A 24833-nucleotide genomic window follows, 5' to 3' on the forward strand; every position below is an offset into this window, starting at 1 on the left:
CTACACCTCCCCTGCTCCCCACACCTTGGACAAGCCAGCTATTTACAAGTTGCAGAATACACAAAGAAGAATCCAACACAGAGCAAGAAATCATATTGATGGGCAGTCAGCGACCTATAAGGCATTCCACAGCTCATTCAGTACCATGATGAACCAAAGAGCAATCTGCCCCAATATTGTATGAAATGAATGGCGCCGCTGCCCAAGCCTAGGAGGGATGAGCCAGCTAGCTGTTGCTTGAGCCCACCACTGTCTCTTCCTCCTTTTTTCCTCCTCCATCAGAGAGACTGGGCCACAGGCAGCAGTCACACCCCCAGTCTGGGGCCTGGACAGTTGCCCTGGATGTCCCATGGCTAAGACCACCCCTGGTTGCTTGGGTTATATAATACCATGATTTAAAGTTGGTTTAATAACCACATTTAAGTCTTAACTGTGGTTTTGCATGTGGCTATGGAAACCTTGGCTTAATGCTGCCTTCCCTCCAATGCACGCAGGACAGGGATACCAGCTGGGTTTCTGTGGGGAAAAGACAATGGAAAATGAACTAGCATATTTTTGTCTACAAGCAGAATCCTGCTTTTATAAACCAGTCATATTTCAACCATAGTTTGGCTCCAGCTGGAGTACCGGATCAGGTTCAAGGTGCTGGCTTTGACCTTTAAAGCCTTACACGGCCTGGGACCTTCGTATCTGCGAGACCGCCTCTCCTGGTATACCCCTCGAAGATCTTTACGATCATCAGATAACAACCTACTGGTGGTCCCTGGCCCTAAGAGTGTGTGGCTGTCCTCGACGAGAGCCAGGGCCTTCACCTTGGGATTGGGATGTGACTATTTCATCCCCCGAGTCCTTAGTCACCTCTCTCTCTGCCTGCCTCAGCTCATCCAGTTGAGCTACCTTGGCCTCAAGGAAGTGAACTCGCTTCCTGAGAGCCAGGAGCTCCCTGCACCGAGCGCACACCCACGACTTCTGTCCAGCAGGCAGATAATCATACATGTGACACTCCATGCAGCACACTGGATAGCCCCCTGACCCCTGTTGGCTTTCTACCTTCATAACTGGTATTTTATTAATTAATTAATTATTATATTATTCTTTGGTGTTGCAACCCTGCCCTTTACTCCCTTGCACTCTTCCTGTACCAAATAAGAACTGAGTGCCGAAGTTCCTTGCCCTGCAGCTATCTGCTGCTAATTCACATAGATATTCAAGTTGCTCGGTACTCCAACTGGATGGAGAGAGTTACTCTGCCAAGCCACAAGGCAAGAGCCCTTCAGCTCCCGCCTCTGGTGAGCAGGAGCCTTGGAATTTAAATGCTCACAGCCCCCACCTCTCACACACAAGCTCCAATCACAACAACCCCACTTAACAAGGTAACAATCAAGCTTTCAGGCAGCAATCAACCATAATCACCCACTGGCACAACCCTCTCCCACCAAACCTCAATTAAATTCTCAGTTTAGTTAGGCTTCCCAGCCTTTAAAAAAAGGCAAAGTTTAAACTCACCCCTGCCTGTAGTCCCCAGCTCAGCTCAACTGAATCAAAACGCAGCCTCTGGTGAGCAGGAGCCTTGGAATTTAAATGCTCACAGCCCCCACCTCTAACTTTGGTTAGTGTGTGAAATCAGGGTTTTGCTCGTAGACAATCGCTCAAATCCTGGTTTGCCTCAACAAATGCTTGTTTCATTTCCCTTTCTGCAGACTGGGACTTTGTCAACACAGGAGAGGATTAAACTAGGGTGTCTGCATTTGTACATTACATGAAACCACAAAACTGTAGTTAGTAAGCCTACTTCAGATCCTGGTTTGACAGTCCCTAAATAACCATTATCAATTGAGTAGCTTACGCTCAAACAATCATACTAACCATAGTTTAAACCATGGTTTTGTGTGGTGTCTTAACTGAGCCAATGGGCTTTTTGTGGACGGCTTCTTTGAAACAAAAACATTCTAAAAGGGGTCTGAGAGGATTCTTCATTTGGGGAAGAAAGACTGCTTATTATTTTCTTTACATTGTTAATGTTCTCTCTGATTTCAGAAAGTTATTGTGGCTGCATAATGACATTGCTGCTTTGAAAATGCTGATGGTTAGGGAAACTGTTGCTATGCAGTGCCCTGAATGCATCTAAAATGCTTGGCAAATTCCTTTTCCAGTCTGCTTTGTGATTTCTTGGCTCAGCTGAAACCTCCCACTGCTTAATCCATCCGAAGTCCACGATCGTCTTTGATTACTACAAATGTAACCCTCTTATACTTAACAGATTTGTCAGTCTTATGGCCAAATACACAAAGTACAACATTTCTGGAAGCTGAACAAAAATATCCACTTCAAATTCATTCAGAAGAGGGGGAAAATGTGAGAACCTGGTTTGCGCTGCAAATCCTCATTGACCTTGAAAAATGAGACTGTAAAATACTTGCAGATACAACCACAGTAGCCCTCAGAAAGCCTTCCCAATGATCATACATAAGCAACTTTCAAAAAAGTTAAACATGCATTTTCTGTGAGCAGCATGTGGAAAAATGAAATATGAGCTTAATATTGAGATCTGGACGGGCTCAGTTTGCACGTTCTGGACACAGGCTTTAAGCTACTTACTGCTCATGAATTACCCTTCAATGCAATTTAACTACCCTTTTGTAACTGTTCTTGAAACACATTTGTCCTTCTGATCTTTAACTGAATGCTCTGAGGTATGTAATGGCAGCTCCTGGTAACGTCCAAGGAAAGTAAAACATGTGATGTGATATCACTGTGGTCCAAGTTTCCCCACCTGCCCCCCCCCCCCCAATGGCAACCAATGAAGTTAAATGGAGGCGGGGAAACTGAATGAGAAACTGAATGAGGCCATAAAATTAGCTTCTTTCTCACTTTACCAAGATACAAGGGAAGACAAATTTTGTTGGCAGCAATGTGATCTTTGCATCACATAGGTCACTGATTCAGAAACAAACAGTAATTCCACATTAAGTGATCTTCGAAAAAAAGGTAAAGGTAGTCCCCTGTGCAAGCACCGGGTCATTACTGACCCATGGGGTGACGTCACATCCTGACGTTTACTAGGCAGACTATGTTTATGGGGTGGTTTGCCAGTGCCTTCCCCAGTCATCTACACTTTACCCCAGCAAGATGAGTACTCATTTTACCGCCCTCGGAAGGATGGAAGGCTGAGTCAACCTTGAGCCAGCTACCTGAAACTGACTTCTGTCGGGATCGAACTCAGGTTGTGATCAGAGCTTTTGAAGCATATATTTCTAGCTCTCAAAGCTTTTGAGAAAAGCCTGAAAGCATGGATTTATTTAAAATATTCATTTCTACCTGGCGGAACTTAAAGTGGATTACAATATGAATAAAACAGTAGTTATAAAATGCACAAAAGACAGCAGGGTCTAGGACAGGAAAAGACATTAGCAATGATCTTGGTAGAACTCTGAACTGTGTTAGTTCCCTTAATCTGTTCTCAATTCCAGACTTGAACCCATCACATCTATTTATCTGAGATCCATTCCCTCCTTTTCTATTACTTTCTAACCCTCAACAATTCCCCCCAAATACTGTGATGAATTTGCATAATTGCAATTTGTTATTCAAACACCAAAATTTGTTGCTTATAAAAATTATAACAATACCATATGATGCTATTTTAGCTGCTTTGGATATACACATGCCAAAACAGAATATTATTCACAAATTATTTTGTGAGAATTTTATGCCAGCATCTGAAAATGCAAAGAACTGGCTCGGGATTTTTGTTTCCTTACATGTGTTGAGAAGCATTGGGGAAGAGATGAGAGTATTGTGGGGCTGAATCTTCAGGGCCGTGAGGGGCTGCGTGGCTGAGGACCATCAAAACTGGCCTGTGAGGATACATCTTCTTTGAGATTCGGAAGAAACTAATACTGTCGTTGGTGATCAAGTCCGTCAGATAATCCTGAAGAATGGAGAAAGAGAAAGCTGAATGGTATATTAGCAACAGCCATCTATAACCCCAGAAAGCAATCCTGTTTTACTTTTATAATTATGTGCGTGATCAGGGCCCTGAACAGGATGGCCCTGGCTAGCCTGATCTCATCAGATCTCAGAAGCTAAGCAGGTTGGCCCTGGTTAGTATTTGGATGGGAGACCACCAAGGAATATCAGGGTCATTATGCAGAGGGGAACATGGCTCAGTGGTAGAGTCTCTGCTTGGCATGGAGGTTCAATCCCCGGCATCAAGGACCCAGGATCAATCCCCGGCATCTCCAGTTAAAGGCACTAGGTAAGTAGATGATGTGAAAGACCTCTGCCTGTGACCCTGGAGAGCCACTGCCGGTCTGAGAAGACAATACTGACTTTGATGGACCAAGGGTCTAATTCAATATAAGGCAGCTTCATGTGTTCATGTGTTCAAATCTGTTAGTTTCTTGCCTTGAAAACCCTACTAGGTTGCCATAAATCGGCTGTGACTTGATGGCGCTTTACACACACACACATAAGCAGGATGCATTGGTTTGTAATATAATTTTTAATAGTGTCCCATAGGATTGCCGGACTGTAATTTACAGCTTGCTGTCTCTACTGATTTAAGTGGGAGGTACAAGAACCACATCATCCTTCGCCTGTTCTTCCACTGCTCTTCTTTATTGGCTCTACTCTTTTGATTGCTATGTGGGCATAGCAGTCCTATTCATGAAACAAGGTGGAAGAAGGGAACATTCATGAAGCTGCCTCATACAAATTAGACCATTTGGTCCATCTAGGTCAGGGGTCAGCAAACTCATTAGTCAAAAGAGCCAAATATCAACAGTACAACGATTGAGATTTCTTTTGAGAGCCAAATTTCTTAAACTTAAACTATATAGGTAGGTAGACTGTTTATTAACTTAATAAACTTTAATTAAAGTTTTAAGTCTTAATTAAACTATAGGTACACTGAATAAAACTTGATATCCTACTTAATAGTGATCTTATTTATTGATAAAAATTAAATTGTAAGTCCCTGCCATTTCCCCCTCCCCGTCCAGAGTCCTCGTCTGGAGGCCTGGTCTACCGCCATAAAAGCCTATTGGTAGACCTGGCCTCCGACTGAGTCCCATTGGGAGGCCAGGTCTACCCATTGGCTTTCTTGGCAGTAGACCTGGCCTCCGGAGGCCCATAGAAGCCAATTGGTAGACCAGGCCTCTGAAGGGGGACTTTTCCCCCTCCTTGGAGTCCAGGTCTACCGCCAAGAAAGCCAGTGGGTAGACATGGCCTCCCAATGGGACTCAGCCGGAGGCCAGGTCTACAAAGGAAGCCCGCCCCGCCCAACAGCTTATAGGCAGGGGGGGGCCAGGAACCGCCGAGCCGCCCGCCCAGCAATTGTGCGGCTAGAGGGGAGGGGAGGCTTTAGCCTCCCAACCACTGAGGGCAAGGGAAAGGGGGACCTGGCCATTCTCCATGGCGGGGGGGATGGAGAGACAGCGCGCCAGCCGCACCCGCTCTCTCTCTCTCTCAGGCGCGCCAGCTCCGCAGCCCGGCTGCCGGCGCGAGTGGGCGCAAGAGCAGGGGCTCCGAACCTTGATTGAGACATTAACATAATTTTCGGTGGTTTCTACTACTTTCACAAGTATTTCACAGCATACAAAAAGAATGTAGATTAGATACATTTATTTTCAAATATAAATTATCCAAGCGTTTCAAATATACGTTATCCATAATAAAGCTTTTCTCTTACTTGGACTAGACCACAGTACTGTGTGTGGACAATGAAATCAATAGCATTCATCCACAGATTAATAGGCATGGGGTACAGAGGCTGAGAAGCGTTCCCCTTTATCATTAATGGCCACATCTCACTCCATGTTGAGCATTGAAATTAAAAAGCATATGAACACATGAACACACCTTATACTGAATCAGACCCTTGGTCCATCAAAGTCAGTACTGTCTACTCAGACCGGCAGCGGTTCTCCAGGGTCTCAGGCAGGGGTCTTTCACATCACCTACCTGCCTAGTCCCAACTGGAGATGCAGGGGATTGAACCTGGGGCCTTCTGCATGCCAAGCAGATGCTCTACCACTGAGCTACAGCCCCTCCCCTAATATGCTTCACTTCAGTTGATAATGTTATACTAAGAGCATCTGTTTTTGTGATTTACTTATTTGAAATATTTCTATGCTGCTCTTGCAACCCATACAGGTTGATGAGGCGTTTCACAATCATAACTATTAAAAATACAATAAAAGACAAATTATAAAAAAGTTCCATTATTAGCAGCCCAAACAATTAGAAATGATAATTAAAAATCCCTGTCTCCTCCTTTCCTTTCACACGTAGCTGCAAAAGCTGGCAGTTAAAAGGTTTATGCTGCATATGGGTAAACTTCGACCAGAAATAATTTAGAGATAAAAAATTTTCCCCAGATATCTGAAAAGCGAATTCCAATCTCAAATTACATCAAGATTGGGTCTCTGTGCAGCTCTATCACTGGTTTGGGCTATAGGCATCGACATGATGTTACCACTAGTACAAAATCATCACCCTACATTCAGTCCTAAAGGTTTCAGACACTGCTCTGTATCTCCCATTCTCTGATTTAGGGATTCCGCAAAAGTTCTCCTCTAATTTTCTCCCCCAACTTTGGACTTCTGGATTACCAGATTTTGATCCCAAAATAGAACCAATCCATCAGTAATCATCCAACATTTCATTTTTAATGTCCCCTGACCTAGTTGGCCCAGGCTAGCCTGATTGCATCAGATCTCAGAAACTAAGCAGGGTCGGCCCTGGTAAGTATTTGGATGGAAGACCACCAAGGAATTCCAGAGTCATTATTAAGAGGGAGACAATGGCAAACCACCTCTGTAAGTACCGTTTTTTTCTCTCCATAGGACGCACCTTTCCATAAGACGCACCTAGTATTTAGAGGAGGAAAACAAGAAAAAATCTTGTTTACCTCCTCTAAAAACTTGTTTTATGGAGCAAATGTCTGCTGGGCGCGTGAGCGTCGGGACGGCGCGAGCTGGCGTTCCCCGCCCCGACAACCAGCTGGGAGGCGGGCAGGGCCACACAGAGCCGGCTGGGCGCGTGCGCCGGCTCGCTCTGTGCGGCCCCGCCCGCCTCCCAGCTGGCCGTCGGGGTGGGGAACACTGGCTCGCGCTGTCCCAACGCGCACGCGCCCAGCCAGCATTCGCTCCATAAGACGCACTGACATTTCCCCTCACTTTTGAGGAAAAAAGTGAGTCTTATGGAGCGAAAAATACGGTATCTTGCCTTGGAGACCCTAGGGGATCACCATAAGTCAGCTGTGACTTGACAGCACTTCACACAAACATGTTGTATATTGTACTGAGTGTTGTGCACTTAACCATTTGCCAGAGTTTTCAGTTTGTCTACATTTTTGCCATCTCTACATTACTAATATGTACATGGGCAGAGATGAAACGAACAAACAAAAATGTAATTTTAATGTAATTGTACCACTGTGCCAAGATTGTTTCAAATAGTAGTTTCAGGTGGGTAGCCAGGGAAATCTTGTTGGTATTTAACGTACTAATGGACTTGAATTTTACTCTTTCATAAAGTATTTTACCAATGCAAAAGGGTGCATGCACATATCAGCAAACAACCACACAAACAGACCGAACTTGATACAACATATGTACAGTCAGATCAATTTAGCTATTTTTTTGCAGTGTTTATCAATGGAAACATTCACATTAGTAAGGTAGAGGGGGGAAGAAGTTGCAAATTAACTCAAAGTTCACTTTAGACATTCTTTTTCCTAAACTGGGATTAAGGAAAAGTAGAATGCTAAACTGATCAAAATTCCAGAACACACAAGGAATAGAACTGAGGAAACCCCTCTCTTTCCTACTCCAAAGAGGCCACCCATTTCGTTCCACTTATCAGATTTATTTGGAATTGACACAGGAAAGTTTCAAGCCAGATCCAGAATGACTGCATGGAAACTGGATCCTCTCAATTTGGATTATTCCAGAATCTCTTATGTATGTACCATTCTCAGCCAAATTGCTTTGTGTGTGGTCCATGTATATCGTTACCCACATTAAAAAATACAGAATTAATGTGGTCCTGTCTAGCCTTACCATCTGGTAGACAACTCTGTGCGGGGGGGGGGGGACACATATTACCTCATGTCTACTTTCAAGTTGGATTGCCAGCCAAAGGCTGGCAACTGGCAGGAGAGACCTACCATCACAGGATGCCCTCACCAGTGATGTGGCGACATTGCTGGGGACATGATGACATAACCTCTGGGTTGCATGGTGATGTAACTTCCGGGTTGGGTCATGCCAACATGTCACCAGCACTGCCCCCCATCCCTCCCCCCCAGGTGCCAAGTCCACCAAGTGGCAGCAGGGGAACAGGGCTGCCAGTAGGAGGTCTCCCACTAATCTAGGAGACCTGGTAACTCTACTTTCAGGCCTAGTTCTCATTGAAGTGGTAAAACTACTTCAGAATACAGGTGGGAGAGGGTCTATGAATGAATGGTCCTTCACAGTTTTCTGTGTGGAGGGAGACTAAGCTTCTTCTCAATGTCCTAATTTTCTACACGTAGGAAAGCTTTTTTTTAATAAGGAAAATTCAATCATATGAGCCTCTGTCATAAGAGGGGGGAATGATACTTCATGTTTCAAGTTGTTGATGCTGAACCACTCTCTCTCTCTCCTTATTAAATAATCATTGTTAAGAAAAGAAACATGAAGAAGAAATAAATGCTTCACACTCCCCCTCCTCCTTTTTGTTCCTTTAGAGGTAGAAAAACAAACAAACAAGAGGCAGACCTATCCATTCAGAAGCTGATTTTCCATATCCATTCAGAATTCCATTTTCCATATCCATTCAGAATTCCATTTTCCATATCCATTCAGAATTCCATTTTCCATATCCATTCAGAATTCCATTTTCCATATCCATTCAGAAGCTGATTTTCCTATCTGACATCAAGAGCACGAGGATTTTGCTTACTGCCTCAGAAGCAATTTCATTACTTTGGACACACTGTTTTGAGACCATTTCTGTCAGGAGCATGAGGCAGAAACTGTCCTCCAGCTCCCCACCCCCCACCCTGCACATGCTGTCTAATGGTGGAACAGCCCAGATACTGGTTTGCCACTTCAATGAACAGTAGGCAATTGCCTCAGATTTGAGGCACAATATTGAGTGTTTACACGTAACTATGAATATAACGTGTTTTTTAAAATTAATCCAACCATTAAAATGATGCCCTAAAACAGTGATATGTAAAATACAAGAAAACAAGAAACTTACAAACTGCCAAACTGAGAAATATTTCTTACTGTTGTCGACAAGCATTCAATTACTTTAGTCTTTTCTTTAAAAAACTGGCATCCCATTCCTAAGGGGGGAGGTGTTACGACAGTGGCTTCCCGGCCGCCAAAAAGAAATGTAACTTCTTTTAAAAAGAAAAAGAGAGAGAGGAAAATGCCCCCATAGGGTTCAACAGGGCTACGACACCAAAAAAGATGTCGTAGCTATTGTGGCGAGAATTATTTTATATTAAACATTGGTTTGGCTTAAGAAGAACCAATTTTATTAATCTGTAGTTTATTAATCTGTAGCTTAGAAGCCATATGAAGACCTGACTTTTAGCTCCAATTAGGATCCTGACCCTAAAGGGCATAGGAGATTACATTACTTGGAGTTAATCACCCAAAACACATCGGATGCTCTAAACTATGTTTGTGATAACAAGGTTATTTGAACAGGCAACAAATTGCCTGCTTACATGGGGGGGGGGATTGTTTTTGTACACTGGTTGACGGGCGGAACAGGCAGTTTATCAGAGACCTGGACATGGAAAACGTATTTTGGAACAGGATATTTCCAAACAATTTGTAGTCATAATTTGTGAAAACTCATCTCCTGGAGAATTTAGGAGGAGGGGGTCGTTTGAAACCCTCTCTCACGGTTTAGGCCATAAAAAGCTAGTATAGTTGTCCAGTCGGCGTCCTTCCACGGAGAGACCACAGACCCATTGAATGGTTGCCATCTCTGTCTCTCTCTTTGGAAGTGACCCAGAGGCCTCTGTAACTGTCTGTCTGTATGTGTGCCGGTTTGTTAATTTCTGTCTTATATATTTAGTCAAGTATTTGCTTCTTTCTTTGCCTTATATTTCTCTTGTAAGTTTAATAAACTGGATGGTTCACTGTTATACGTTTTGGTGTAGTGTTTAAAGAGTATCTGTGAAAAAGGTCTGTCTTTCCTATCACATTCTCTGGTCCTCGCTTTTGGTGAGTAAAGCAGGCAGAGAAATTCCAATTATAAAATGAACCAAGAAAAGGGAGAAGAGGGAAAATTCTCCCATCAGCTATGTAGCTGTGAGAGGGGGTATTCGCAGGGCAAAAGGGGTTAGGAAGCTGCCTAAAGGCAGCTCCACTCCCAGGAACACCCCAGGAATGCCTCCCAGGATGCTGACGCGGGGACTTCTGTGATACTGCAGGCTGCCAGGAGGCAGCACCTGTGCCCGAGCCCTGTGCCGTGGCGAGGCATCCCAGCACCAGTGTAAGTGCCCCTTATCATGGGTTAAATAGGCACTTACGCTGGTGCAAGGTCACGTCGGCTCCTGAGGAGCTTCGCCCCCCCCTTCAGGATTGCAGCCTGTCTTTTCAAACACATAATACAAAAAAAGTAATATGCAGATTCACTGTGAAGTCACATAAACTTTGGAAAACGTTTTTCACAAGAAACATATACTAGTGACGCTTGATTATGTTTATCTGCCCATACAGATGCCACAACTTGTACTGAGTATTTCTAGCACTCCAAATATACTAACAAGTGCACCTTACTACCCCCTGCTCTAACATCTTAGTTTCCCATCCAAAGGATCAAACCAAAGTTCAACTAAACCAGCATTCTATGTCTAACTAACCAGCATTTCTGGTCAGTGATAGAATCTCTCTAATACCCTTTTAAAGCTGTCTACGCCTGTGGTCATTACTACATGCTCGGGCAGCAAATTCCACATTTTAATCACTGGATACTTTAGACAATGGGAGGCAGTTGGTGGGTTTCGCTGTTAAGGGTGCTGACAGCACGGTGAGTTTCCTCTTTGTCTATCTGACTTCTTCCAGGAAGATCTTCATTAGTCACTGATGAATAAGAGTGGACTCCCACCAAATCAACATCTGTTACTGTATGCGGGGGGGGGGGGGGAGAGAGAGATTAAAGTCCCTCTCTCACAAAGATACACAAAGTCTTATAAATCTAACAGGGAGGGGCTGAATGTCAGGGGTGTCCGTCCTTACTTCCTTAGCCTGTGTCTCATGCTGGGTCTGGCCTGTACAAGCGGTTAGGCTCCTGGCATGAGTGCAGGCCTGGTTTCAGTTGTTTACATATTCGCTGTGCTGATCTCACCCTCGATTTCCCTCCGCCCGTCGCTGTAGCCTTGAGCAGCTAACGAGCTGTGTCTTCCCACTCTCCCTCATCCTCCTTTCATTCCCCCCAGGCGTTGTTATCAATTCCTTTCCCAGGCTTGCTAGAATGTGCACCTGTGATGTAATCATGTTACCACGTGTTAACTAGGCTCTGTAGTCTGGCTAGCTCATTAGCAGCTTTGTATTCTGCAAGTTACCTGAGCTGCACCTGTTGCCTTTTCAATAAAGTTAACCTGCTTCTGACTTGGCTGTCTGAGTGAGTGGCTTTTTGGGAATTGCCCAGGTTGGCTGGAGAACCTGACATTAAGCTGCTTTCTCTTGTTGCTTTGGAATGTTTGAGTATTTAGTCATGCCTTTCAGATTGACGGGGGCTCCTAGTGTGTTCATGCAAATGATTAATGAAGTCCTACATGACCTGTTGTTCAGAGGAGTCATTGTTTATTTAGACGACATTTTAATTTACACCAAAACGATGGAGGAACATGTAGCTCTGGTCAAGGAAGGCTTAGCGCGACTGCGCGCTCACAAGTTGCCAAAGTGTCCAAGTGTGATTTCCATCAATCATCTCTGACTTTCTTGGGTTACATTGTATTGCATCAGGGGTTCGAAATGGATCCCGAGAAAGTTCGGGCAGTTGTGGAGTGGGAGCCTCCTGCTACTCGTAAGCAGTTGCAACAGTTCCTCGGTTTTGCTAATTTCTATCGGAACTTCATTCCTCATTTTGCTCAAGTCGCCTTACCCCTCACCTCCTCCTTACGAACTAAAGGGAAGGGCCCTGAAGCCGCTTTGCCGTCTGCTCGGCTTCAGTGGACCCCTGAGTGTCAACTAGGGTTCGATACTCTCAAACAGTTGTTCACGTCTGAACCAGTGTTGCAACATCCGGACTGCGAAAAGCCTTTTGTTGTGCAGGTAGACGCCTCTGATGTTGCTATGGGGGGGGGGGGCTGATGCAGAAGGACATCAATGGGTGTTTGCAACCGTGTGCCTATTTCTCCAAAACGTTTTCACAGTCTGAACTCAATTGGGCCATTTGGGAAAAGGAAGTGGCTGCAGTGAAACATGCTCTTACGATTTGGAGACATTTTCTGGAAGGGGTTGAGGTGCCCTTTGAGGTCTGAACCGATCACAAAAATTTAGAGGCCCTAAAAGGGTCAAGAAAGTTGTCCGCGAAGCAAGTTCGTTGGGCCCAATTCTTTGCTAAGTTTCGTTTCGTTTTAAAACATGTTGCAGGAAAAGACAATGCCGTAGCTGATGCGTTATCTCGCCTCCCTCAGTACCGAGGACAGAGTGACTGTCCTGTTGATTCTCTATTCACTCCGGAGCAGCGGGGGGAGGTGTCGGGTTTGGCTGTAACTACCCGGGCTCAAAGCCGGGCTAAGGGCTCGACCATTGTTAGTGGACTTCCGGAGATTTTCCGGTTGAAATTGAGCGAAGCTTTGTGTCAGGAGGAAACCAAACAGGTCCTCCCCAAAGCTCTCACTTGTCAAGGGGATTTCTGGTTGCATGGGGAACAGCTTTATGTACCCGAAGCTGTTCAGAAGGACGTTTTGGAAATGGTGCATGGGGCAAAAATGGCTGGACATTTTGGTTTTGTCAAATCTTTGTACCTATTGCATCGTCAGTTTTGGTGGCCGGGAATGTGGGCTGATGTGGATCTCTTTGTACGTAGCTGCCCCACCTGCGCAACCTCTAAACGACTCATGGGGAAGCCCCCTGGGCTTCTCAAGCCTCTGGAAGTTCCGTCTGCTCCCTGGGAGGTGGTTGCCATGGACTTTATTACAGACCTGCCTCCCAGCCGGGGGAACACTGTATTGTGGGTGGTAACGGACCTGTTTTCCAAGCAAGTGCATTTCGTTCCCTGTACGGGATTGCCTTCTGCCCAGAAGTTGGCACACTTGTTTGTTACGCACGTGATGAAATTGCACGGGGTCCCACGGAAGGTGGTCTCCGACAGGGGGTCCCAATTCGTGCCCCAGTTTTGGAGGGCCTTCCTGAAACTGATGGTGGTGGAGCAAGGGTTGTCCTCGGCTTACCACCCGCAAACAGATGGTCAAACCAAACGGGCCAATGCTGTGATTGAATGTTATTTGCGCTGTTATGTGAATTACCATCAGGATGATTGGGTGGATTTGTTGCCTTTTGCTGAATATGCCTACAATAATGCTCCTCATTCGTCCACAGGGTTCAGTCCCTTTCGTGTGGTGTATGGCAGAGAGTTTGGACCTTTTGGGAACGCTTCCTTTTCCCCGGAGGGGGAGGGAGCAGTAGAAATCCAGGACTGGGTGCATGTGGTTCAAACCACCTGGCCCTGGCTCCAAAAGAATTTGGAACGGGCCAAATCCAAGTATAAGGAACAAGCCGATAAACTCCCCTGGTGGGGAGTTTAAAGTAGGGGACCTGGTGTATTTGTCCACGAAGAATTTACAGTCCTTACGTCTCAGTAAGAAACTCAGTGAGAAGTATATTGCTCCCTACCCAGTCACCAGAGTGGTCAATGAAGTGGCGGTCGAGCTGGAACTCCCCAAGACTCTTATGGGGGTTCATCCAGTATTTCATGTCAGTCTCCTCAAACTTTACACAGCAGCTCCCCATTTCCACCCGGTGCCCAGTCCCGAAGTGCCGACCATGGTGTTGGGGGGGAGGTACACTTGGAGGTCACTAAGATTCTGGATTCAAAACTGAAGAGGGGAAAGTTGTTCTATCTGGTTCGTTGGAAACATTTAGCGCCTGTCCAGGATGAGTGGGTGGCAGCCCCTCATGTTGCGGCCCCCCGTCTTGTGCATGAGTTTCACTCTGCTTACCCTCAGAAGCCCCGTCCTGCCACTGGTATGGGAGGGGGGCCTTAAGGGGGGCAGAATGTCAGGGGTGTCCGTCCTTACTTCCTTAGCCTGTGTCTCATGCTGGGTCTGGCGGTTAGGCTCCTGGCATGAGTGCAGGCCTGGTTTCAGTTGTTTACATATTTGCTGTGCTGATCTCACCCTCGATTCCCCTCCGCCCGTCGCTGTAGCCTTGAGCAGCTAACGAGCTGTGTCTTCCCACTCTCCCTTATCCTCCTTTCCTTCCCCCCAGGCGTTGTTATCAATTCCTTTCCCAGCTTGCTAGAATGTGCACCTGTGATGTAATCATGTTACCACGTTTTAACTAGGCTCTGTAGTCTGGCTAGCTCATTAGCAGCTTTGTATTCTGCAAGTTACCTGAGCTGCCCTTGTTGCCTTTTCAATAAAGTTAACCTGCTTCTGACTTGGCTGTCTGAGTGAGTGGCTTTTTGGAAATTGCCCAGGTTGGCTGGAGAACCTGACACTGTGGCTTAGTGGAAGAGTTTCTGCTTTGCAGAAGGTCTCCGGTTCAATCTCACGAATCTCCAGTGAAATAACATGGCAGTAGGTGATGTGAAAGGCCTCTGCCTAAGACTCTGGAGAGCCACTGCCAGTCTGAGTAGACAATACTGACCTAGAGGGACCAATGGTCTGGTTCAGTATGAGGCAGCTTCACGTGCATGTGTATGTAATCCACATATCCAACAAACCATGCTTTATATTCCCCCCATCCAAGATCCTAATTTAAATCTCTCTATTAATGTACAGTCTAATTAGTCTAGGAATCTACTAATCCAAAATCTTATATCAAAGTACTAAGTCACTACATAGACTAAGGGAAGCAATTGTAGGATAAGATACTGGAAAAGGGACACAGGGAAGTTTCTTTCAGCATGCAGAGTGTATTCAACAGCAAGTGGTCAGGGGACACCAGGTCCGTTATAACGCAGCTATGCCTGCCTTTCAGTTGTTGGAAAGGACCTAATGTGAAAGAGCTTTCTGTTGTCCGGGCCTGCCTCAGGATCCCATAAGCACAGACAGGCAACAGTCTCAGGCATTGCTTTTACCACATTTCCCTCCTCGCCTGGCAAAACCAATCAGGGAACACTCATCTCCCTTCCCTCCATCACCCTTTTTTGCCAGGCTGCCTGGTAAAATATGTTTCACCTTCATTTCCCAGGCAGCCCAGCCATCTCTCTATAGGAGTCCACAGGATTTTGAATATCTAGAAATATTCCTATTGTCTTGATGTGGAAATATTCAGGATATTCTGAATGCAGAAATCCTGAATGAATTCCAAGTATTTCCATATCGGAATTGCACATCCTTACTGTAAACTAAAGTTCCCATTTATTTCCATTTTACAGATCTAGAGGGGAGGTGGAGAAAGAGTGACATATCTAAAGCCGTCAAATGAGTTTTCATCAGACAGTAATCTGGAGCTGAATCTCCCAATACTCCTTTCCACTGTAACTTGGAACTACTACCGTATATACTCGTGTATAAGCCGACCTGCGTATAAGCCGAGGTGCCTAATTTCACCCCAAAAATGGGGGAAAATTAGGCACCCGCATATAAGCCAAGGGTCGGCTTATACAACGCCCCTGCCCCGGGTCGCCCTCCCGCTCGGGCCCTCCAGACTCACCCCGACCCCAGTGCCACCCTAGGGGGGGAGGGGGAAGAGCCCCTGAACCCCCTACTCACCGGGAGAGGCAGGAGGACGAGGCCTGCTGATCAGCTGGAGACCCCGCTGGCCGTTCCCAGGCCGCAGGGAAGGTGCGTGGGCCGGCGGCAGCGGTGGCGGCGGTAAGTTCCCCCTCCCCCCCTCCCCCCCTACCGTATTGACCCGCGTATAAGCCGGGTTGGGTTTTTTCAGCCCTTTTTTGGGGCTGAAAAACTCGGCTTATACGTGAGTATATACAGTACTTATGATATTATAAATTTGAGAAGCAATAGTGAATGTTTCAGACAAAACACCACACAGCATCCAATACATAGACGCAGTTTCAAGTGGTCTCTGGAGAGGAGGCATATATATATTCTAAATAAATTGGATTATGAGAAGCAATCTCATACGGTTTTTAAAATATTAAGAACCAGTAAAATGGCCATGATGATAATGGGGGTGGGGGAGAGAAGAAAATTTGTATCTTACAAGAGGGGGGACCAGGAAGGACCTTTGGAGGGTGCCTCATTTCCCCCTGTATCACCTCCCCCGCTATTTCCTCTTTCCCTTCCCTTGAAGTCCCCATAGTGTCTTTTCTTCTCCTGTTTCCTTCTCTTCTTTGCATCAACCAGCCAATCTACCTTTAACTGGTTCTTGTAGGTTATCCGGGCTGTGTGACCGTGGTCTTGGTATTTTCTTTCCTGACGTTTCGTCAGCAGCTGTGGCAGGCATCTTCAGAGGAGTAACACAGGAGAGACACTGTCCTTCAGTGTTACTCCTCTGAAGATGCCTGCCACAGCTGCTGGTGAAACGTCAGTAAAGAAAATACCAAGACCACGGTCACACAGCCCGGATAACCTACAAGAAGCGATGAACTCTGACCGTGAAAGCCTTCGACACTACCTTTATCTGCTCCCCAGATTTTCCTCCTTCCCTCACCCTGGGACACTCTCTTCAGAAAAAGTCTGGCTGAGTTGCACAATGGCTGCTGGTGCCTGGCCTATCTGCACAATGGTCACTGCCATCACCATGCCAGGCCTGGCCCAGTTGCACAGTGGCAGGCAGCAGGCCTGATCCAATTATACAGTGGCTGCCTGGGCCAGGCCCATTTGGGTGGTGGCTGCTTCCAGGACAAGCACAGTTGCGTGGAGGCCAACCACCGGGCCAAGTGTGGATAGGTGAATCCCTGGTGGTTGTCACTGGGTCTGTCCCCAACTGAATCCTCCTCCATCAGAGCGCCTTTCCCAGAATATTTTGACCTCTAAATATTTTGCCTTGACAACCCTAGAGGGTCACCATAAGTCAGCTGTGATGGCAAACAAAAAAGGTTAACAACTCATGTACAAATCATAGTCTGAAATGCTGGCTTATATCCATCAGATTTCCACCAATGGAGTACGACTTTCTTGTCTCTGCCTACCTGGCTGGGGGGTATTTTGACCTGCAGGTGGGGGGGGGAGGAAGGTGATACACTCTGTGGGCAGAAATCTTTCCATCCACAGAAATGTTCTATTGGATCCAAGCCACTGGTTTACTGAATTAATCCAGGTTTGATCAAATCACAGGTTTATAAAGCACAGTTTATCAGGATATCTGAATGTAGCCCAGCACATTCCAAAAATCAAATCAGCATACCACAACAGCAGAAAGAGTGATTCTGAATTAGAGAATTAATTACATGCATGCAGCAGATCAGAGGATATCTCTCTGTGTTAATTAAAGCAGAAAGCCCCACTCAATACAATACGAGTCAAGCTACAATCAAATCCATTTCTTAGCTGGTAGGACATACTAGAGTGTTTACCATCTCAGGAACTGCCTGCTGTCACTAAGTAAATTTTAAATTATATATCCCTCCAGAAGTAAAACGATAATGTACAGTCTAAGGGAGCACATTTATGGATTGCAGTTTATATTACCAGCAGTGGCTTTCAAATATGAAACAAATACTTTAATTAGACCAATGCCATAAAGCATCTGCAATGTTCTCACAGTTGTGGCCAAGGGAGGAAAATTAGAATAAATCAACAGGACTTACCCTAGAGTAGTCAAATCCATGCTTTTCTTTTACTCCATTTCTACAGAGGGTATAGTTGTAAAAGCGAGAATTTTTAAGTAATCCAACCCATTCTTTCCAGCCAGGAGGCACATAGGAACCATTATATTCATTTAGGTACTTTCCAAAAAAAGCTGGAAGTAGAGGAGAGAAAAAGCATAGTAAACAGGCAATAGGCATGAGTGCCTCAGAGATAAGCATATGATTCAGAACTCTTTCATTTTCACACCTCTTATGCAAAGTGCTGCTGTTTTCATCAACCCAGAAAATTTTATTCAACACATAAAATCAAAGCAAAATTGCTATTTCTATTTTTACTTAGGGCTCACAGAACCTTAGGTATGGACACAGATCCTGCCTAGGCACTATAGGCTTTATACGTAGTTTCTTGCCTTGTCACTTTCAGTGAATATTTGTGACCTATTCACAAAAATATTTTTTAAGCTCAAAAATGGTTAAACATAGTGTGATGGCTGTTTTGCATTTGCTTCATAACTGTCTTCCTTTTCGGCACAGCTCTTTTTTTGGGAGACAGTTCCCGAAAAACACTCCCAACAGTTTTTGAAATGTCCTGATCCAAGGACTTTTGTAACTTGTAAAGTTGGTAATTCCATTTTATCCAAGACATTAATCAATCCTAGCTATCCTTTTCTTTCTTTTTCTTTTGTTAGTAATAAAATACTGGCCAGATGCTGTGAGCAGGGAAGGAAGATTTGGAGGGCCACTACTACCAGCAACATCTTCTAAAGCGATCTTTTTGCTTGCTCATCCTGTCTCCTGACTGAAGGCATAAAGAGTGGGTGCACTAGGGTTGCCAACTGCCAGGTAGTAGCAAGAGATCTCCTGCTAGTTCAACTGATCTCCAGCCGATAGAGATCAGACCACCTGGAGAAAAATGGCTGCTTTGGCAATTGAACTCTATGGCATTGAAGTCCCTCCCCTCCCCAAACCCCACCCTCTTTAGGCTCCGCCCTCAAAATCTCCTGCCGGTTGCAAAGAGGGAACTGGCAACCCTAGGGTGTGCCCAGGGGCATGAGCCCTTGGGGGCCCAGTGTAATACAAGAACCAAGGGGCTATTGGGTCCTCACCTGGGGTTTATGCCTTGTGGCCTAGGACACTAGCCTCAGAAGCAGCCCAAGTAGGGTTGCCAGCTGCAGGTTGGGAAATACCTGGAGATTTTTGGGGGTGGAGCCTGATGAGGGTAGGGTTTCAGGAGGGGAGAGACTTCAATGTCGTAGAGTCCAATGGCCAAAGCGGCCATTTTCTCCAGTTGTAATAACCTCCAGCTACTACCTGGAGGTCAGCAACCCTAAGCCCAAGATACAGCTGGCTATTTTGTTTAGCCAGTGTGGTGTAGTGGTTAACAGTGGTGGACTCTAATTTGGAGAACCGGGTTTGATTCCCCACTCCTCCACATGAAGCCTACTGGGTGATCTTGAGCCAGTCAAAGTTCTCTCAGAACTCTCTCAGCCCACGCAGAGGCAGGCAATGGCGAACCACATCCAAATGTCTCTTGCCTTGAAAACTCTACAGGGCTGCCATAAATCAGCTGTGACTTGACGGCACTTTCCACCACCATGTATTTACTGCATTGAGTTTTGATTGCATTTTTATCGTTGTAAGCTGCTTTGGATCCCCTTTGTGTGTGTGGGGGGAGTGGAGATTAAGCATCCTAACTAGTGAACTATTTTTATTTCAGAAAGAGTCTTCACATGGTGAGAAGCCTTAGAGTAGTTGCAGCAATCACTGACACTGATAGTGGCAAGCACTACCTGCAAAAGCCCCTTCCATCCCTGACATGGTTGCTGCTGTGATCAACCTCCCCCCCCGCCCACCCCACACACACACTGGCAGCAGCCAGCTTCTTCCTGGATTAGAGGAACAAAGATCAGCACAGAAATAAGCCTCAGCAAACCAGGCTAAAGCACACTGAGACACCATGCAAAAATTCCAGGCACTTTGCAAAAAGGTAAGCATAAAAACTTTATAGACGGACAACAAAGTTGCATAACAGTTAACCGGCTTCCAAGTTCAAGCTGAGTCAGAGGTGTGCTAATGAATTCCAGTCCATCATTTTGACCATTAAAGTCTCAACAATTTTGCCTTTAGGTCACCCATATCGGTCAGGCTAAAATAACTGCAAGGAACAAAACAAAACTGTTGTGTAGGGATTGAAGCAAAAAAAAAAAATCTGCCCCTGCTCTTTCAAGAGAGAATGGTGCAAAGCAAAACACTTGCTCAAATTATTTTGCTTTCTAAGCCACTTCCAATATTTAGAGAGCGAAATGCAATCCACAATAACGAGATGGTAAATGAGTATTGGAGTAGATTTCTCCTACTGGCCTGGTATCCAGAGATAATGGATTCTGATATTGATTCTTATTCACAGTGGCAGGATTGTACACAACAGTCTAAATTTTTTTGTGCAGCTCCACTATATTACATCTACTGTGTCTACAATTTCTCCATGAAAAACCAGCTTAGACTCAGCAACCTAAATTCTGTAGTTGGACTAGCTACAGACCACAAGTTAGCATAACTCCTTCAATGGCAATTAAATTATTCTTATCAGAAGCTTCAGAAACAAAAGCTGCATGAGTGTGTGCAAAGCGCCATCAAGTCACAGCTGACTTACAGCAACCTGTAGCGTTTTCAAGAAAAGAGGTGGTTTTGCCATTGCCTGCCTCTGCATAGCAACCCTGGCCTTCCTTGGTGGTTTACCATTCAAGTACCAACCACAGCCAAACCCTGGTTAGCTTCTGAGAGCTGACAAGATCTGGCTAGCCTGGGCCATACCTATCTGACTACTGCTTGCCAAGGACAACTGAATTTTTTTTCTCGACTGTGAAAATATGCTAGACGTTTTTGCCTTTATTCCTTGAATTCCATCACACACCTTCTCCTCCCCGTTCTTACATCTTAGATAGGTATTATATGAAGAAATATGAAATTACATCCGTTTTGCACAAAGGTCCACAAAGTAATTGTCAGTTCACTACTGGAACTTGGGTGTGCTCCGAACATATCCAAAGCTCAGGATGGTGTCACAGAGTAGACTAGGGTTGCCAACCTCCAGGTACAAGCTGGAGATCTCCTGCTATTACAACTGATCTCTAGGCAACAGAGATCAGTTCACCTGGAGAAAATGGCTGCTTTGGCAATTGAACTCTATGGCATTGAAGTCCCTCCCCTCCCCAAACCCTGCTCTCCTCGGGATACACCCCAAAAACCGCTGGCAGCAAAGAGGGACCTGGCAACCCTACAGAAGACCCATCTGTCTCTGAGAGATGAGGCAGAGTTGGTGGTAGAGTTTTAGTTACTAAGGCCAGATGAAGTTTACTTGGTACTTGGTAATTGGTACTTGGTACTTGGTAATTCTTTAGGAATGTACTGGCTTGTACCATCTTGCCTTTCTTCCTTTGTAATTCAAGGTGGCTTCCCATTACACGAGGCTTCCCATCCAGATCCTGACCAGATCTAGACCTTTCGCTCAGCTCTGAGCAAAGTGTTTCCCAGCCACACTCTGGAATCCCTAAAGGCCCTACCTTCCCTTATTATTTGATCACGATTCCTCAGTTCTATCTAGTATAACAATGGTTACATTCTTACCTGGAAATATAACGCAGTCTGCTCTGTGTAACCAAAGCTGCAAAATGTACTCTATAGTTAATAGTTTCAGAAGGTAGCCATGCTGGACTGGAGCAGAACAGCTAGATTTGAGTCCAGTAGCACTTTAGAGACTAACAACATTTTTGGGGTTATGAGCTTTCGAGAGTCAATGCTCCCTTCATCAGATACAAGTAGGAACTTTTATATACTATTTGTATCTTAAGAAGGGAGCTTTGCTTCTTAAAAGCTCTTTCTCTGAAAATCTTGCTGGTCTCTAAGGTGTTACTGGATTTCAATCTATAGTTAATACATGACTCTTGCTCATGACAACTTACAGTGACCTTTGCAAGGCTAACAATTTTATTTTTTAACACTTTGCTCGCAAAAAGTTTAATGAATCAACTCTGAGAGTTAACTTAAACTCACCAGCTTATTATGTGTGTGTGTGTGTGTGTGCACACACACACACACACACACACATATCCATCCCTAGAAAAACAGAATCCATTCTGTTCCAATAAGCAATAAACTTGGAAGAAGCATTAGGAAAAACACGGGCTTATAAATAAATAGACAAAGGAAACAGTATAGTCTTAACAAACCTAATTAAGAGAAACCTCCCATCCATTAAGAGTCCGGCTGGTCCTAACCACAAATATTCCACTCCTCTAGAAGCCCTTTCAGACAGAAAAACTATAAGATTCTACAGAGACGTTTTAAAGTTGCTTCTTTCTGGAGAAAATTTGGCAAGAAACACAGACATCTGTATTCTACAAGGAAAGTTAGAAATACCATTTGAAATCCTATGTTGTTTATTTTTTTCCCCTGTTTGTCCAGCCTTGCGATATAAATGCATGCTACAAATACGTACTTATGACTTATGTACCAAGTTACGGTTTCAGTACACGGAGGTCAGAGTTGAACCTGAAGCAAAGATAGAATTAAGAAAAATGGAAGGACCAAATAGAGCAGTGTACAATTGGAAGAGTTCCCGGGACCCGATGGTATTCTTGTAGAGCTCCTAAGGAGTAATTCCGATTGGTGGGCCCCGCCACTCGCACACCTCTTCACGCTTATAGACAAATTTGATATCCTCCCAGATTCGTGGCTGAATTCTATCATAATACCATTGTTTAAGAAAGGTGATCCCAGTAAACCAGAAAATTACAGACCAATTAGTCTTTTGTCTATTATAGGAAAGCTCTATGCCAAGCATCTCCTCAAGAAATTATCTGAATGGATGGCCCTTCATAATCTCCCAGGGAAAGAGCAAATTGGATTTTTACCTAACCATTCTACAACAGATCATTGCACAGTTCTTGCATTTTTGGCAGAAAAATATCTTAAGTTCCCTAGAGGAAAGTTATATGTTGCTTTTATCGACCTTCAAAGAGCGTTTGACACAGTCGATAGACAGATTTTATGGGAGAAACTATGCCATATGGGCCTTGACCAACGCCTTTTGTTTTTATTACGTAACCTCCATACATCCAATACCTGTCAAGTTAGATTCAATGAGGGGAGCCTTTTAACCCAAAAAATCCCGGTGACAAAGGGCGTAAAGCAAGGCTGTGTACTGGCACCATCCTTATTTAATTTATTTATTTCAGATTTCCCTGCTTTTTTAGCTAATACTGATGGTCATGCACCTAAGCTAAGCTCTGAGAAAGTCCCTATTCTGTTATATGCGGATGACGCAGCAGTCCTATCCCTTTCAAAGATGGGTCTTAAACGTTTATTAGCTTCTTTTATCCTATTCTGTAAACGGAATTCTCTATCTATTAATTTTGATAAGACCAAGATCCTGATCTTTTCTAAGACTTGGAAGCAATCAGTTTGGAAAATTGAGGGAAGAGAAATCGAACAAGTGAAAACGTTCAAATATTTGGGGGTCTCTTTTCATTATAATTTAAAATGGATTGCACACCGTAATCAGTCCCTAACCTTGGCCAAAAATAAGATGGCTGCAATAACTCGTTTTTACTATAAGAAGGGTAACCATTTTGTTCCGGCCGCCTTACAGATTTTCCAAGCCACTGTGATTCCACAACTTTTGTATGGAATCCCAGTTTGGATCCAGGGTTTTAATAAAGAAGTGGAGCGTCTCAGGGCAGTTTTTTTGAGACGCATCCTTGGCGTCACAAACTCTGTTTGTTATTTCTCTCTGTGCGCTGAGCTGGGACTGCACACGATAGAATCTGGTGCTTGGATCACTACTATCAAATACTGGTTACGCTCTCATTTTCGATCCCCCCCAAGTAGTTTATTGGCAGCTTTACATACTGACTCAACTGTTTCTAGATGGTCTCGGCTTATCTTAAATAGGATCAGATCACTCGGGATTGATCTTGATTCCTTGTCCAATTCCAGTGAATTATATAATTTTAGGTCAATCCAAAAAAGGATATGGGACAGTGATTCCCAAATAATAAAAGCCGGTGCTGAAGGTATCTGCTCCCCTCGTTTTTTAGGCCTTTCTTATCAAACAAACTCTATGGCCCAGTATTTTTGTAACTTAACTATACCCTCTCACCGTAGAGCATTTTTGTTAGCCAGATTTAATATATTCCCTTCAGCTGTTGTTAGTGGTAGATACAAGGGAATACCCCGCGAAGCAAGATATTGTAGGTGTCAATGCAAAGAACCTGACACAATACAACATATTCTCTTGTACTGTCCACTTTTCACACAGCTTCGATGCAGCTTAATTAGCTCCCTTCCTCAATTTACTATTGCAATGACTACTGGAAACATAGCCCATTTATTGGATGACAAAAGCTTTGAAGTTACCACTCAAGTAGCCGAGTTCCTGGCCAAGGTCCTAAAGGAGGGAGAAAGGAGGAGGGGAACCCTCATTTAATTGTTTATTATAATATTTACCGATGAACTGTGTATTTATTCTTTTTTAGATCTATATCTAGCTGCTTTACATGTTTGTTTTGTTACTGTTAATGCCAATAAAGGTTCTGTTTTCTGTTAAAAATTGGAAGAGTTTGAGACTTATTAATTAAGAACTTCATGCTACAAATTTAAGAGATCCACAGCAGCCAATAAGAGAACAGGGTGTGGAGAGCCATTTACATAGCTTGAATTGCTAGGACAGTTCCCAGAAACCTCTCTCTCCAGACTGGAGCCAGCAATGGGTGAGGTTCATTGATAAGGGTTAGGATGCTTAACCAGAGAGCTGTTCTTCAAACCCATACATTTTAATAACTGCAAAGCTCCTATACTTCTCAATAAATGTTACCAGTGTGTCTGTTTGGTCTCTGTGCCTGATGCAATGACTCAATACTTTCACACTAACC

The 24833-nt window shown here is 44.6% G+C and overlaps 1 protein-coding gene across 2 annotated transcripts in view; it reads right to left on the minus strand.

Moving 5' to 3' along the window:
• SULF2 (sulfatase 2) overlaps window positions 1–24833 on the minus strand; it is a 130425-nt gene that overhangs the window by 70966 nt on the left and 34626 nt on the right. For both annotated transcript variants that reach the window (XM_056867449.1, XM_056867450.1), the window contains exons 3-4: window positions 17902–18053; window positions 3762–3931 (exon numbers count right to left, since the gene is read on the minus strand). In XM_056867449.1, coding sequence (XP_056723427.1) covers window positions 3762–3931; window positions 17902–18053 — 322 coding nt within the window. The remainder of the gene's footprint in view (window positions 1–3761; window positions 3932–17901; window positions 18054–24833) is intronic.

Source organism: Euleptes europaea, chromosome 2 (assembly GCF_029931775.1).
Source record: "Euleptes europaea isolate rEulEur1 chromosome 2, rEulEur1.hap1, whole genome shotgun sequence".
Taxonomy (NCBI): Eukaryota; Metazoa; Chordata; class Lepidosauria; order Squamata; family Sphaerodactylidae; genus Euleptes; species Euleptes europaea.